Genomic DNA, 18,431 nt, shown 5'->3' with positions numbered 1-18,431 from the left:
AGGAAGATAAGTCAGGGTAGACGCCACAAGGATTACCTTGATAAGTCTGAGATTGGTTCAACAAGGAACCCAGAGAGAAACTCTCACCAAATTTTATCAAATGCCAAAAGTTTTTTTTTATTGAAAACAAAAACCAATACTTATAGTGTATATGAACAAAAAGATAAAATAGACATGGGTCTTTTAAACAGTTTGGGCCAAAATTACAATAAATAAAAAATTATAACTAAAAAACATATTTAACTTGGGCCTTCAAATTAATCTGGGCCTTCATCCTTCTCCACTTGGGCCTTCATCCTTCTCCACTCGGGGGCTTTGTCCTTCTCCACTTGGGCCTTCGCCCTTCTCCACTTGGGCCTTTAGCCTGTATTTGGCCAGTTTCAGGATTCTCATCACCAATACTCTTCCACCCAAAGACAATTGTTTTGTAGCCCAAGACCTTAGCCTCTTCTTGATTACCTCCACGACCAACTCCCATGTTCTTTTTTTCCTAGGATCAACACCAATAGGTAACCCCAAATATTTCATAAGTAACCTACCAACTTTACAATTTTGTACAAACATCGCTTCTTCCAACTAGTTTCCTATACATTAACTCCCACTAACAAACTCTTAGGAAAATTTACTTTAAGGCCAGAAACTACCTCAAATAGTTTGAATACCACCTTTATTGCTCAACTGTTAGACTAAAATTTGCTTCCAAACACCAAGGTATCATCAACAAATTATAGGTGGGATATTTGTTGACACAGGCCATCCACCTGCACTCCTGAAAACTCGTTCTTATGAATCATTTGAGTAAACATATTCAGTTCTTCTGCAGCTATAAGGAACAAGAGATGTGATAAAGGATCCATATCTCAACCCACAACCAAGGTGAAACTCCTTGGTATGACTACCATTCAGAAGCATAGAGACCAAAGTCGTTACTAAGCACTCATAAATCCACTTCGTCCACTTTACTGGGAAACCCATCCCTTCCATAGTAGACATAAGATACTCCCAGTCTATCGAATCATATGCCTTCTTGAAATTTACTTTGAACATAATCAACTCCCTACCATTCCTTATGGCCTCATCTACAACGTCATTTGCTATAAGCACCCCCACCAAAATCTTCCTATTTTGAATGAAAGTTGACTAAGTATCCCCAATAATATGTTGAGTCACCCTTATCAGTCTATTTTCCAATAGATTAGCTAACACTTCATACATACAACCTATCAAAGAGATAGGTTTACACTCAAATATCTTCATCGGACACTCCTTATTTTGATAATTAATTGTAAAGCTGAAGTCGGGAGTTTATCCACGACTTGTTTCTTCTCTCTCTCTCTCTCTCTCTCTCTCTCTCTCTCTCTCTCTCTCTCTCTTAATTTTCATAGTTTTTACCTAAGTTTCAATTTAAAGTATTCTAAAGCCGAAGTATTATTTTTTAAGAAAATTATGAATTATTTCCTTATGTAAAACCAATTATTATAAAAATGAAAATTTAAATAATTTTACATAATAAAATTATTTTAATTTGTGGCCAAGGCGCCTTCTATCAAGCAAATTACATGGCACCCCCTTTGTTGGGATGGGTAAAGTGCAATTCAGAAAGGGTTGCGAAAGGAGTTATTGGTCCTGTTAGAGGGGTGGCATCTTTTGTAACTTTCAAGGGAATGTGCTTGGATGTTTCTCTATTTTGCTAGGCATAATAAATTGTGCTACTCATGCTGAAATTTCTGTTGTTATGACTTCTATTGAACTTGCACATAGTAAAGGTTGGCATCATTTGTGGCTGGAATGTGATTCGAGTTTGGTTGTTTCTGCTTTTAAATAGCCAAAGTTGGTCCCCTAGAAGCTACAAGTTAGATGGGCAAATTGTCTATTTCTTCTGGATTCTATAAGTTTTGATGTCTCCCACATATATCGTGAAGGTAATAACACTACTAAAACAACTCTTTTTTACAACGCAATGTCAAAGATGATTGTCGAAAAATTGTCTTTGTTTGTATAACAATGACAATTTTGTAAATACAATGAACATTTCAAAGACGGTTTTCACGAAATCATCTTTGAATGTGGACAATTTTAATTTTATTCCCCCTCACGTCCTTTCCTCTCATGTTCACAAACCTCACATCCGTTCTCTTCTCTCGCTTGCTTGTTGTCTTCTTCTTGTTTTCCTTCTCCCTCTCTCCTCTTTCCATTACCCTCTCTCCACTTTCTCCTCGGTGCTACCACCGCCCCCAACTCCATATTCCTCCTTTGCCCTCATTCCCCTCTCCTCCAGTTGAACCACAAAAAACCTTAACCCCCAAAAAACCCCAAACCTAAACCCCCACCACATGGGCTTCTCTGTTGTCATTGTCAACATTAACGTCGGCTTTCGCAACTTTGACCTCCTCCTCGACCTCAAGAACTGCATCAACTACACCGTCATTGAGGTCCTCAATGGCGACTGCCGCCTCGACCAAGCCCACATCTACGACAAGAGTTGGTCCAACTTTGAACTCCTCTGCATCTCCAAACCTTGCTCCAAGCTCCCCCTCAGTTTCGGTGGTAACCCCTGTCATGACAAAATCTCCACCCCTCGCTCCTCTCCTTCACTTAGTTCAGACTTAGACGATGCAAACGTTCTTTTGCATTCCGAATCAAAAATTGAGGACGCAGAAAAAGAAGAGTTCACTTGTGCGCATTATGATTATGCGCACTCGACTCATTACCCTCCAGCTTCCTTCCAGCTCAGCCTGGGATTTCCTTAACTCCTTTGAGTCGTACAAGAAGTACCATGTGTCGTGTATGAGTGAGGAAAGTAAAGCAAGTAAATGCTTAAGTATAGCTCGAGTGAGTGGAAGAGAGAGAGGGGCACAAGCTTGTTGTTGCTTGTGTGTTGAGTGTGTGATGGATCATGTGTAGAGGGGTTCGATGGAACCTGTATTTATAGAAATTGGGTGTGACTGCTGGTCCTTGTTTTTAGGGCTATTGAAGCCTTTGCAAATAATTTCTAGCTTATAGATAATAGCCGGGAGTTTATAGAAAATGTTAGAAATAAATATTTGCTTATAGATAAAAGGTAGAAGATAATCATACCTTGTAGATAATGTGTTACCTTATAGATAATTAATTACCTACCAATAGATAAGATTTCAAAATACATTTGAATATTAGTAGATTAGAGATAAACCTTTTTATTAGGGAACCCAACTGCTAAGGGTCAGGCGTCCACGCTTCTGTAGCAGGGCTGACGTGGAGGGTGGACTCACGTCTCTGAGTGTCATGTAGGATGCCATGTATATTTTGTGGGTCCTGGATAGTACAGGTATCAAGAATATCATTAGTCTCATTATTGGTAATTCAAGTTGGCTCATTGGGAAGGATAATTCAAGTCTGCTTACTCTACTCTTAAAGCCAAAGTCAGTGATTTTTGGTTGCATGGTAAATGGAATCTCCCTTCTTTTTTATCTAGTAGATTCCTTGATATTGTTGTTGATATTCAAAAGTTAACCATACCTTTTGTTAAATATGATGACAAATTGGTTTGTTAGTTGTCCCAAAATGGAGGCCTATCCCTCAAAGTGGCTTATTTCTTCTTGTTCCCTAAAGCTAATCATGTCCACTGGGAAAAATTTATTTGGAACAAGTCTATCCCGCCATTGAAGTCTGTGGTTTTTTGGTGGGCCATCCAAAATAAGTTTCCTGCGGATGATAACTTATGGAAGAGAGGGATCATCCCAACTTCTGTTTGTGCCAATTTCAATTGTGCCTATGAATTTATCCATCATTTGTTTTTATCTTGTCCTTTTGTGCTGGAAATCTGGGATTGGCTTAGGAACATCCTTGGCTGCTTTTTGAATCTATCTTCTATGCAGAATCTTCTCTCCTTTTGCTTTCAAAAGAGGGCTCCTCAAGTTCAGGATGTGGTGCTGGTTGCTATTACTTTCTCAATCTTTAACATCTGGGTTAGAAGGAATACCATCAATTTTGAAGGTCACCACTTACCTTTCAAGGACATCATTATGAAAGTTACTACAACATTTCATATTGTGGGGTCTATCTCATCTAGAACCATGTCCAAATCCATTGAGGATTTTAATTTCCTCAAAAGATTCTTAGCTATGAAGCACCGACACTGACACGGACACCAGACACGATACGGACACGGACACGGACACGTGGACATCTGTAATGTCCAAAATATAGGACACGGACACGGCTATATATATATATAATTAAATAAAATAAAATTACATAAAATTAAATATGAGCGATATGCATAAAAGATCTAAATTGAAAATCAAGATTTATATATTCATCATCATCTCAAAAGAACTTTTCCTATGATAATGAGTCTCACAAAAAATACTAAAAGACTTCATTATACAATTTGGACGCTTTGTTTCTTTACCAAAAAAAAAATTATAAAGCAAGATGATGAATTAGCAACTTCAAGTCTTCAAGAATTCCATAAATTAGCAATCATCATTGAAAAAGATACCCTCTAACTCTGGTTCATCTAAAAACAAACTAGCAATTTCAAAAATACCACAATCATCAAGTGATCCAAAATCATCTCCAGCTACATTGGTTTGGTATCGTCATCTTGTTCTTTAGCTTGACTAGGACTAGAAGCACTCATCTCTACAACAATTTAAAAAAAATAAAAATCAATGTAAACAATTTCTAAGTAAAAAAACAAACAACAAAAAGTAATTTCTAATCAATGCTATTCTTGTCTTACTGGCCATGTTGTAGCTTAATTTTATTCAAAACAGGATATGATTAGAGGTAGGCAGTCATTTAAATTCTAAACCAAAACACTATGCAAGAGCTACGAGCTTATCAACCAAATGCCACCAAATTAAGGAATGTTTCGTATTATAAGAGAAATCACCTTGTTTTTTACTAATACAAATAAAAAGCTTTCAGAAAAAAAATGAATAAAAAACCTTTTAAAAATTAAATACTTAAAAGAGTAGTAAAACATTAGTGACCTTTTAAAAAGCTTTCGATAAGGCTTGTCATACCTGCTTTCGACAAGGTCTGCCATACCTATACTGTTGTATTCATAGTATCTATTATCTTAATAATAAATTAATAATGTTTGTTCACTATGAAGAAACTAGAAAGGGCAGCGCATACCAAAAACCAAAAAAGAAACAAAAAGCAATAACACGGAAGGGAGAAGCTGAGCAAATTAGAAAAGAGAAACAGGGGAGGCGACGACGTGCAGCGCATATGAAAAGAAACAGGGAGCAGCTGAGCAAATTAGAAAAGAGAAACAAGGGCTTACCTGCACGGGGAAATGGAGGCGACAACGTGCAGTGAGGGAGGCGTTTGGTTTGCTTGTGGGAAACGACAAGGAGAAGACGAAGAAGAAAGGCATGAGAATGAGAACCGTTTTCATATTTGGTAAGCATTTTTTTTATTAAATATTAAAAACAGTTGAGGTGTCCGCGTCCACTTGTTGGACCGCATCCAATCGTGCGTGTCCGGCTGTCCAACCGTGTCCGGTGACGGTGGAAGCAATGGACACCGCGTCGCACCGGAGTCGTGTCCGGTGCGAGTCCAACGCGGGACACGCGTTGAAGTGCCGCGTCCGTGCTTCTTAGATTCTCAATCAGCAGTCATCCGAGGAAGGATACCTCTATTAAGCAAGTTCTCTTGAAGTTTCCCTCTCATCCTTGGATTAAATGTAACACTGATGGGGTTGCCTAGGGTAGCCTTGGTATGGCTAGTAGTGGGGGATTGTTCATCAACAATAATGTTTCTTTCATAGGAGATTTTTCTCTTAACTTAGGGGTTCAAACTGCATTTTTTGCAGAGGTTATGGTGGCTATTATTGCTATTGAAACAACCATTGACAGAGGTTGGAGTCATCTTTGGCTGGAAATGGACTCCACTTTGCTTCTCCAAGCTTTTAAAACCAGCTCTTTGGTTCTTGGACTTTATATAATAGATGGACTAATTGTATTTACTTAATTTCTACTTTCAATTTTAGGATCTCTCACATATATTGAAAGACTAATGATGATAGACTTGCCTCTTTTGGTGCTCAGCACTTAGGTTTTACTTGGTGGGACTCTCCATTTTTTTTATTAAACAATAGCTTAGATAAAGACAGAGGAGCCTCCCTCTTATAGGCTTTCTTAACATTGTTTGCCTTAGGTTTGGTTTTGCCCCCAAGTGTTTTGTATATTCTCTCCTTGTATACTTATATAAATTAAAATGTTTTTTGTCCATGCAAATATATAAAAGTTTGAATTTCGTCCCTATAAAAAAATTTATCTGTTTTTCGTCCTCATAAAATCACAATGTGCTACTTTTAAGCTTGGAACTAGGTTTGGATGAATCAAAACCTACGTGTCTAATGCCTATCCAATAAAAAATTGACACCTGTAGGCTCTTTCTCTTTTCCTTCTCTTTCTCTTGTACACTATTGAAGGTCGAGGATGAGGGAAAGAAATTCTGACGATGGGATTCCAACGATGGGAGTAGTGAAGAAAGGAAGAAATTCGTACAAGAATGTTTTTTATGATGTTTGATGGTGATGGCACTAAGTCATTATGATGTTGAAAAGAAATTGTCATTTGTGGCAGGTTTTTAACCTCCACAAATTATATTTTAATTTTTGTATATTTTTTTACAATTTGTGGTGTTTTATAACAAAAAAATTGTATTTTAATATATAAATATAAAAAAATATCATGCAGGTTTGAATGAGTTCAAACCTAATTTTGAACTAAAAATTAATATATTATGATTTTACAAAGACAAAAAATAAATACAAAATTTTATAAGAACGAAATATAAATTTTGATATATTTACATGAATAAAAAATATATTTTAATCATTTATATATTATATGATGCGGGTGGGTTTTGATCTTCTTAGCAAAAGGGTGCTTACCTTATTGGGATTGTTTCCTAATTGCATCGGTCACAACATCCTGTTTATAAATATATAAGAAAAGAAAAAAGTCGAGCAAGCTAAAATATGTACAACCAGACCAAAACAAACTCCGCATAATAATCCTCAACCCCGTCTATGCACTCAATATCAACTCGTGCATTACAACCTAATAAAAGTTACAAATTAACAACTAAGGCAAAATCAACAACTGCACGATTTAAAAAAAAAAATAATCATTTTCTTTTCTAAATATGCAGAGTATTGATAAATTCATCCTCTCGAAAAATAGAAATTCAAATTTTAGTTCTTAAAAGTGAAAAAAATGAGACAAATTCATCCATTTTTAACTTTCATTCCTTACTGTTAATGAAAGAGTCTAAGTAACAAGAGACGAATTTGTGAGTGTTCTGCACATTCAGAGATAAAAATGACTATTTATTCAAAATATAATTTAATCTTCATTTTCTCTTCTTTTTTAATCGTTGCAAACATAACATTACAACAAGTACTTAAAAAAAATAGGAAAGCAGGCATAAGTTAAAATAAACATAATAATAAGTATTATAATAATTAATAAGCATAATCTCTCTATTGTTCTAAAATTTCTAATGTGACAGTAGCTTATCCAAAATATGAGACTTAGAAAAAATGCAGAATCATTAAGTTAATTCTTACACAAAAAAAATGAAACTCAACTTGATTTTGTTGCTGTCTAATATTATCATAATAGAAATTTTATAGCAACAGACAAATTATACTTATTAATCAATATTATGTTTATTATTATGTTTTTTCTTACTTATGTTTGTTTTCCTATATTTTTAGTATTTATTATCACGTATGTTTGTAACGATTAAAAAAGGGAAATAAGATAAAAATTAAATTATATTTTAGGTAAATAATCATTTTTGTCCCTGAATGTGTAGAACAATGACAAATTCGTCCTTGAATGTGTCAGGTGGATTCTTTCATTAACGGTAATGGATAGAAGTTAACAGATAGATGAATTTGTTTCACTTTTCTCATTTTCGATAACTAAAATTTGAATTTTCATTTTTTATGAACAAATTAGTGCACGCACTACACATTCAAGAATAAAAATAACTATTTACCCTTTAAAAAACATTAACAATTAAATATGTACAAATAACTAACCATGATAATATAACATTGAAAACATATTTTCTTAATGGTTTCAAGAATAGTGGGGTCATCAACCGCAAGCACCCTAAGACCTGCTAGGAATTGAAAGGAAACCATCTGCTCGGTGGCGAATTTGGCCATTGTTACAGCTTCTGACCTCAGAATCAAGAAAGCTAAGTGAAAGAATTTGGAGTTGTATTTAGTACTATAATTGGTGTAGTTAGGATTATTGGATTAGTATTTATAACAATTTCGTTTTACACCTGTCTAAATAGGTGGAGCGGTGAGAAAAGCAAATAGAAGATAAAGTTGAACAACGAAAATCCAACATTGTTATTTTCTCAATCTAATTTAGATATTTTGACAATAATTACTACCAGAAAATTTATATCAATTTTTATCATAAATCATATCATATATATAATAATTACCTATTACATCAATGATAACCAATTTATTCTAAATTTTATTAGACTCAAATCAATCAATAAATTCATACGACCTCCAAATCTTGCATTGAAATTTATATTTGATCAAATTAAAATTAATTTATAGAAAATATTACAGAGACCAAATCTTATAAATCAATCAATTATATCACCAAAACGCGCGATTTGATTTGATGGAGAATAGGCTAGGTTGGGTGTTAAATATATATATCACTGAGGTAACAAACACTCTTTTTCTCTTTAGGCTTTGATCTCCTTTTCACTTTCTCCACTCAGCTTCTTCTTCCTTCTGCCAGGTAATTTAAAAGTTATTATTATTGATCTCCCTAGTTATAAATTTAGTCGCTGTTAACTTTGAGGGGTAGCCCTCTTATGTCTTTAGTCTTTTATAATATGTTTTATTCTATTTTCAATAATATAGAGCATGTAGCAGAGGATCTTTATGGGTTATAGGATCTACCTTGTTGGAAACATAGCTCTTATTTTGATGCAAAGGCATGACTCTTTTGATTTAAAAAAAAAATCGTATTTTGTAACCAAGTTATATGTTATTGACAATTTTTGTATGTTTGTTTGTTTTATAGAATATGGGTCGTGCAAGAATAACCATGAAATGCATCTCGAATGAGAGATGTCGTTTAGCAACTTTAAAGCAGAGAAGGAACGTACTTATCAGAAAAATCGATCAATTTACTAAGATGTGTGGAGTTGAAGCCTGCTTGATTGTGTATGATAATGATCATGTTGGACCAGTAACTTGGCCTAAAGAGGCTGTATTGGTACACTCCATCCTTCAAAAGTATGAGTCTCAGAAGAATGAGAGACCTCCCAAGACCTTTGGTATTGAAGACTTTTTTGAGAATAGGAAGAACATGGTTGAAGCTGACATTTCCAAAGTGCATAAACAGATCAGTAACATCAAGTATCCAACTTGGGATCCAAGTTTCATAAACATGGAAGAGAAGCAATTGAGGGCTTTAATTACTCAGGTGAATGCTAAGATTATGGCTTGTGATCATGTGTTGCAAAACAAGCATCAAAGTGAAGCCAACAACATCATGCAAAACATGGCTTGGGGAAGTGCTTCCTCCTCCCATATTCCAAGCCAAATCACCCCAACTCCTAACAATAATGGGAGGGTGTATTTTACAAATTCAATAAATCAGTTTGATGGAGCTAGTAATCATGGAATGAACATGCAACAAGTTGATGCTTGCTTTGGTTACATTCCAACAATGGCGCAAGAAAGTGCTAATGCTACCTCCTCATATCCAAGCCAACTCAATTGCTTGCAAAACATCCCTCAAAGCCAACCCATATTTGAAGATTTAAAGCCACTTAGTGATAAGAATGAGATGGTAGATTTTAGTAATCAAGTTGATGTGCCACTAGATTCAACTAATCAACTTGGTTTGTTTATGGACTGGACTAATGATCAATTTGGTGACTTTGAGGACTGGATTAATCGACCTATTGATTGGTCTAATCAACCAGGTTGTGGTGATGTTATGGGTTGGGACAGTCAACCTAATGAATCTATCTTTCAAAATGTTCCAGTTCAATCTCAGAATGAGGAGCAAGGAGGAGGAGCTTTGCATGTCTTGCCACCACCATCGGATGGATTTCAAAGTTCAAACAGATTGCTATAATGTGAATTTCTAAATGGCGAACTTTGAGTAGACTTTGATTTTGATGCTCTTATTATTTAGTTTAGTAAGTTATAGGCATTTATATTATATGCTTGAAAGTGTGGTAATTTCGGTTGGAAAATTTGGTTTTATGTTGGCAGAAAGTGCAGGTTTTGTTTTCATATATATGTAGTTTCAGAGTATTATTTATGCTGTTTAGTATTTCTTCTAATTCATTGTTCAAAGGTGGACTTTATGTAGCTGAAGTTTATGCTGCTATTAGCTCCTGTTCTATGCGTTCAGCTGATGTAGTTTTTGTGTAGGAGCTGTATAGGTGGTAATTTTGAGAATCCTGTTTATCTAGCTATTTGAGGCTGTAAGTGTTGCTTCTGTTTTGGTTGGGATCACATCTTGTGTCCTATCCAAGACTTCTAATAAATTTTCTCATTTGCTGCTCAAAGAAAAGTTGCACTTTAGGTCTTTTCTTGATTATCAATAAAATTATCACAAAAAGGAAAACATCTTAAGGTGACCTCTTCAATTGTGTGCAAGCCTAACTTTTAGGCTTAATTGAAAATTTTACCCTTTAATTTTTATTATTTTGTAAATTTTATCATCTAAGTTTTATTTTTGTAAATTTTATCACTCAAGTTTTTAAATTTATATATCTTATCATTTCTAATAAAAGATAGATGATTTTGACTTTTGATATTGATTGTAACTATAACCGATGTAGAAAAATGATTTTTTATATTGGTTATTTCAATTGCTGAAAGTTTTGTGGCAAGGTCAATTAGTTTAGTTTGATGTTGATGGTTTTTTCATGACCTAGCCATATTTGAAAAAAACAATATTCAAGATGTGTGTTTAATAAATATAAATAAATAAATATATATATATATATATATATATATATATATATATATAATTATTGTATAACTTGATATTGTTTCCTAGCTAATTACCAACAGGAAAATTAGACAAAATCAATATGATTAACCAAATTTAATCTTTTAGGTATATACTCTATGCGTGCATTAAAAGAAATTTGGATATAATTAATCGATCAATTTATTTGTACATATTACCGTAATTTAATATTGATTTCATCAAATCAAATTACAAAGATTTTTGAGTGAATTACACTCGCACTTAATGTGTTTTTCTCAAATTGCATCTGATACTCTTCTCTTTTTTTACATTACTTTTACCCCCCATTTGTTAACACATCAATTGAAATATGTGAACAGACGAAATTATCTTAACATCTTTGTTAAATACTCAATAAAAAATTAACAATTGACCCTGTGAATGGACATTTCTTAAGACAATAACAATTTTCCTTTAATATTTTACTCTTACTTCAATGTTGCTAATACTTGAAGAAGATGCAGCTCTTGATTGAGACATTATATCAAACACCTAACCATCAAAAATAAATATTTCAAAGAAAGGAGTTAAAAACACAAATGAAAGAGCAAAACACTAAAATTTGAAATAAAGGATCATATTCAATCAATAGACATTGTTGAGAACACATCCAACAAAAACACAAGAAGAAGAAGAAGAAGAAGGAAGGATGTTAACACATGTATACCAACAATATGAGTTCACGTCCAATTAGAGAAAAAAAAAAAAGAAGGAAGAGTGTTAATATATTTTTACGTTGAAAATGTTGTCATGTCTTTTTATGGAGTTAAAAGAAAAAAAGATAAGGGTATTTTAAACATAAATTTTTATTAAAAATCATGTGATTAGCATGTAACTACTTTTAGTTAGATTATTTAAATGGTGTTTAGGAAGGAGGGATCTGGGTGTAATGTGAGTTAAATAATTAATGAGTTTTTTTGTAGGATGCAAAATAAGAGGTGTGTCGGGTGCAATTTAGAAAAAATACAAAAAAGGTGCAAGTATAATTTATTCAAGATTTTTTTAAAATTTATCCCCAATTATCAATCTTCAGATTTTTTTTATTTTCAATATCAAAATAAATTAAATAATTATTGATTTTATTATACTTGAATAAAATATATTGTTAGATAGAATATCTATATATGTTCAAGTATTGTGCATGCTACAAGAAATTTTGATATGATTAATGAATCAATTAAATTAAATTTGTGATTTTTCATATCTTGATTTACTTCACAATAGCTTTAACTAATAGGTGCAATGCAACGACATTAGTTTGCAATATTCCGAAAATTTGACGAATAAGCTTCCAGACTTACACCAAATCTACACTGTTAATTTAAGTTAATCCTATTATTTATAATATCTTAATAAATATGGTAATTTTGACATATTTCATGACTATTAATTAATTAATTATAATCAATCAGTTAGATTATGTGATTTTATTTTATTTATTGGTTTAAATATTCATAAAAAATTATTAACAAATTAATGTTTTCTACAAATTTTTCATGTAATGAAGTCTGTATTTTTTTTTTCGTGTAAACTACATATATTTTAATGATTCCTTTTTAACAACATATTTTTATAATTCGTTAATAATCAATACACGTTGCTATTGTTTTTACAATTTTAGAAAAGGATAATTAACAATGATATTTTTATCGTGCATCTTTTATTTTCCATTATATATAATCAATAAATATATTCTGATATTTTATTAATAATTAATTCCTTTTTTGTTTTAAAAATTTTTAAAATTAATTATGAGAAAATAAAAATTGAAAATAAAAAGTTTTAGATAGTGTATATTTATTGAAATAAATAAATACTACATAATACATTTACAAGTGCATAAAATAAAAAATACAGGATAATAAAGTTTATAAATAATTTTAAATATTAATTTCATTATATATTTTTTTCTATTTTTCTAATGAGTGTACTTAATTTTTAACGAATCACAAAAAGGAAAAAAAACTGTTGCTATGAAAATAATAAATAGAGACAACTTTATTACATGAAAAAATTGAAAAAAATATACTTTGTTTGTAGTTTTGATAAATAATTAATTTAAAAAATCAAATCAATCCAGTCATCTAATTTATTAATTAAAGTTAATTAATTAATTATCATAAAATATATTAAAGTTATTATATCTATTAAAATATTTTAATCCATTGGATTAATATATATTAATGGTGTAGATCAAATATAAAAAGTTTAAAAGTTACTTTAACTTATAAACACTTCTATTTTAATTAAGTTTATAAATTAAGTAAAAGTATATTATAAATTACCTAAAATGACTTGTAAAACATTTTTTTTACTGATTTAAAACACATCAATTCTAAGATATAAGGACTTAGAACATTCAGAAAATAAAAGAAAAAATTCAGGAAAAAAAATATAAGGGATCCGAATTTCAAGTTTAATAATGGTGACTATTATAATCTAATACAGCATAAACATGTTGTAATCATAGATGTCGCAACCAAGATGTTGCAATGTGTGCTAACTGCATTATATCTTTACCTTCTTTTTTTTTTACATATAATTACATTTATCTCATCAATTCTTTATTTAAAGTTTTGTTTTTTATCCTTTTAGTTATAATTTAACTTTTTAGGAATCATTTCAGGATGTTTAAATTTTGGAATCAATTTTTATATTTTTCTTATGTTTTAAGTGAAGGTTTGGAAGCTTATTTGAAAGAGGATGAGTCAAAGTCAAAAAGAATATATTTTTCATTTTAGCTCAGTAAGACAAAGTGGTGCTCGCAAGTCAAAGAGAGTAAGTAGCTATCTCAATTTTTTGGATATTTTGCCCCCAACAAGAATATTTTCTTATTGGGCTAGAAATGTTGCACTAACACTTTTTGGACAAAAAGTCAAAGCATTAAAAGGGGCTTCTTGCAAGAGAACAAAACATTCTTATGGAACCTAGGTTTTGGATGGTGCGCAGTTGTGTAGAACTCTCTAGTTGTGTAGAACTCTCTCCTTCCTCCATTTTTCACCTTCATCTTCTCTTCACCATTTTTGAAGCTCCTCTCAACCATGAGTAGCTGAGCTCCCCTTGATTGGAGTTTGATGTAACTAAACTCAAACTCATCTATATCTTTTGAGTTATTAATAAATATTTATTGTTCATCATTAAGTGTTTTCTTCTTTGCTTAATGTTTGCTTTGGTTTGATAATCTATTTGCTTGATTTTATGATTTAAATATGATTGAAAAATGTATTTGAAATATGAGCCAAAGAAGAGCATCTAATGGTATTATTGTTAGGAATAAAGCAAGACTCATTAGTCACCTTTGACTCATTTTCTTAAAGCAAGTAACTTGGTTAAGTTATGCAAGTCGACAAGAGATCGGTAGTTTAATCAAGGGACTTAGGTTTTTCTCGTAAGGAATTAGGGATTGAGCATATTTATGAGTTGGTGATAATAAAGGAATGATAAATTTTAATTAATAGTTTGTGTCTGCACAAGAAAGTGGTTTAGTAAAGTCAAACCCCAACGTTCACTATCATCATTTCTCATGACTACTATTCGAAATCTACATCTTTGAGAATAAAAAACTCTATTTCCTAGTTTTCTTTCTAAGTTTTTGCCTTTATCTTTGTTTTTAATTAGTTATTTCAAGTTTTCTTTAAAATCTGTCTAGTAAGTAAAAAAGTGCAAATTGTCAAAGATTGAACAAATTTCTTAGGAAAAGGATAGTTGGACCTTTCATTTTATACTATTTGTAGGCTCTTGCTACATACACCTCCCAATTTGCTAAGTTTACCTCCTTTTTTTAACCTTGATTTTACCCCCCCCCCCATGATTGTGTTCTTCATTTTGTATCCATAAACCACCTCCACCGTAAACCTCTACAAAATATTGTAACCACACACACCATGAACCTCCACAAATCACCCCAACCTAGAAACCATCGTGAATCTCTTATTATCTATTGCCTTTAGTCCCTCTTTCAACCTCAATCAGACCTACGAACAGACCCAAAACGCAAACAACAACAAAATTGAGATCCAAATTGAAATCCCAAAATAGAAAACACGATTTCGTCACCCATTAGGTGATCGATTTCAAACAAGCAAAGGCAGAGTGTGTCGAGAGGAAGCAGAATGGTTGTTGTAGTTGTTCGCTTTAGCAAAGGATGGCCTTCAAGCAAGACCGTCATGCACCCATCATGATGTTGTGCCCACATCCACTGTGAACTGCCGTTCAAAAAAATTAACCAATAGTAGATATATGTTAGAAGAATTGCTTTAAAAAGTGTGTAGTTAGCGCTTTTTTTACAGCTAATTACCAAGATGTCCGTATAGGGGCTTATTCTAATGTTAGAAATTTGATCCTTCTTTTCTAGAGTTGGCTTGATTAGCCCCACGATAACCTTTGTTGGTAAAAAAAATACTTGTTAATTAAACTTTTTAATATGATATAACAAATAATCGGCGAATTCTTGTGTGTAGTTCAGTTTTAGGGGGTAGTAATACCTTATTTTGTAGCGCCAATAAGCTTTTGCCACATGTTGTGTTTGTCCACATCAGAAAGATTGGTGAAAAAAGGCTTTGGGGGTAAGTTTGTAATTTCATATTGATTTATTGTGTGATTTTAGTTTTTCTTTGTAAGTATTTAATTTTTCTAAAAAAGAGGAATTTTTTTTAACCCTAGCTCTCCCATTATTGATTCTTTTCGTTTTCGTGTCCATCGCCAATCTAATTCCGCCATTGGTGTTATTATTCATTTCGTGTCCACCTCTGGTCTAATTTCGCCTTACTGTCAATTTTTTGTCCACCGCTGGTGTTGTTTAGTGAAGGTTAGCTCTGAACCACCAATTTCGTGTTGATTTTGGGTTTTTCTCCCTGAAGGTGTTTCGCGGTGTCCACATCCAAAAGATTTGGTAACTACTGCCCCTCCCCATCGGTTGTTGTTCGCTTTGTCTTTCTTCCTGTAGGATTTCAGTGAAAGAACATCGCGTCAGTGAAGGTATTAACTCCCCCTTTTTGGTTTAGGAAGCAATTTCAATGTTTTTGTTGTAGCTGAGTTACTCCATCACCGTGAGTGTTATATGTCTTATTATTTAGGAAGCAATTTGTAAAATGCAGTTTATTGAATTTTGTACATATTTGTTTATTTGGTTCTTAATTGCAATTTGTAGGAACCATGTGTTAATTTGGAAGATGACTTTTATGTTAATTTGAGTGATATGGAGACTTTTGAACATTGTGATAGTGAGAATGAGAGTCACAGTGATAGTAAGAGTGAGAGTGAAGTTGATACAAATATTAGTAATGACAATAATGATGATAAAGCTGATGAGACAGAAAATGTTAATGGTTTTCAATCAGAATTAACAAATTTTATCGTCTGAAGTTTATTTACAAAAAATAGGGGGATCATTTTGGCCACACTGTCGTCATCAAGGATATAACGAGAGGCGGATCCTACAAAATCAACATCATGACCAAAATGGAAAAGGGTCATTGTGTCGCTTGGTTTCAGATCGACCTACTTCCAAATTTGTTAATTCAAATTGAAAATCATCAACATTTTCTGCCTCACCAGCTTTATCATCATTATTGTCATTATCAACTTCACTCTCACTCTCACTATCACTATCACTATCACTCTCACTCTCACTCTCACTCTCACTATCACTATCACTATCACTATCACTATGTATAAAAGTCTCCATATCACTCAGATTAACATAGAAGTCATCTTCCAAATTAACACATGGTTCCTTAACTATATTCTCCATCTACAGTAAAGAACCAAATAAACAAATATGTATAAATTTTCAATAAACTACATTTTACAGATTGCTTCTTAAATAGTAAGACATATAACACTCAGGGTGACGCGGTAACTCAGCTACAACAAAAACATTGAAATTGCTTCCTAAACCAAAAGGAGGGAGTTAATACCTTCACTAATGCGATGTTCTTTCACTAAAATCCTATAGGAAGAAAGACGAAGTGAACAACCAACGACACGGAGGGGCAAGAAGTTACCAAATAATTTGGATGTGAACACTCAGAAACACCTTCATTGAACAAAACCCATGGCAGACACAAAATCGGCGGTTCAGAGCTAACCTTCACTAAACAACACCGGTGGTGGACACAAAATCGACAGTAAGGCAGAATTAGGCCAAAGGTGGACACAAAATGGATAATAACACCAATGGCAAAATTAGACCAGCAGTGGACACAAAAACAAAAAGAATCACTAATAGGGGGAACTAGGGTTCAAAATAAACTTCTTCTTTTTCAGACAAATTAAATACTTACAAATAAAAATTAAAATCACACAATAAATCAATCCAAAATTACAAACTTACCCCCAAAGCCTTTTTTTCACCAATCTTTCTGGTGTGGACAAACACAACATGTGGCAAAAGCTTATTGGTCCTACAACAGAGGGTATTACAGCCCCCTAAAACTAAACTGTACACACGAATGAACTATAATAACAAAAACAAAAAAGAATCCATAAATAAATACTCATATAACTATAAGATAAAAACCATAAGAAAGATGGAATCGAAAAACATTTGGTCTATCACAAAACTAGACGAGAGCCACAAAAAAGTTCACATAGGAATCAAAGCTAACTGAGGTGACGGTAGTGGTGACGTAGTGGCAAGAGAGAGTGGCAAACAAGAGAGTAGGTCAAGAGAGTGAGGCCAGGATTTCAAATTGAGCTTGAGAGAGTAAGGCGTGTTATATAAAAGAGTCAACATTGGTTTTTAAATGAAACTAATCTTAACAACGCATTCCACAACATCAGTTTTCAATAAACGATGTTAAGATTGTACTAGTAACATCAATTTTTCAAAAACCGATGTTAAGTTTCTATTAGTAACATCAATTTTTCAAAAATCGATGTTAACAAGATCCATTTATTTACAAAAATGTCACCAAGAACAATTTAACGTCAGTTTTTCTCGTAACCGATGTTAAATTGATGATGTTGAATGCACATTTTGTAGTAGTGACTTTTGCTTAGGCTTTGATCTCCAATTCACTTTTTTTCTCCTCTTTGCTTCTTCTTTCTTCTACCAAGTGATTTAAAAATTATTTTTATTTAATTCTTATGTTGTTGTTGATTAGTACTTTGTCGACTTTAATATTATAGACTAAGTTTTATCTTATTGACATTTTTTGTATATGTGTGATTGTTTTGTAGAAAATGGGTCATGCAAGAATAACCTTGAAGCACATCTCAAAGGAGAGATCTCACAAGACAACTTTAATGCTGAGAAAGAAAGGACTAATTAAGAAAATCTTTGAATTTTCTACCATGTGTGGAGTTGAAGCTTGCTTGATTGTGTATGATAATGGCAATAATGGTGATGTTGCACCACTAACATGTCCCCGAGACCCCACA

The 18,431-nt window shown here is 32.7% G+C and overlaps 1 protein-coding gene across 1 annotated transcript; it reads left to right on the top strand.

Moving 5' to 3' along the window:
* Positions 1 to 9,113: 9,113 nt before the first annotated feature.
* Positions 9,114 to 10,265, top strand: LOC114399377 (agamous-like MADS-box protein AGL103). Its single transcript, XM_028361566.1, has one exon. The coding sequence runs from the start codon at positions 9,189 to 9,191 to the stop codon at positions 10,137 to 10,139; it is 951 nt and encodes a 316-aa protein (XP_028217367.1). The 5' UTR covers positions 9,114 to 9,188; the 3' UTR covers positions 10,140 to 10,265.
* Positions 10,266 to 18,431: the final 8,166 nt, after the last annotated feature.

Source organism: Glycine soja, chromosome 19 (assembly GCF_004193775.1).
Source record: "Glycine soja cultivar W05 chromosome 19, ASM419377v2, whole genome shotgun sequence".
Taxonomy (NCBI): domain Eukaryota; kingdom Viridiplantae; phylum Streptophyta; class Magnoliopsida; order Fabales; family Fabaceae; genus Glycine; species Glycine soja.
This window is presented reverse-complemented; position numbering and strand designations above follow the sequence as displayed.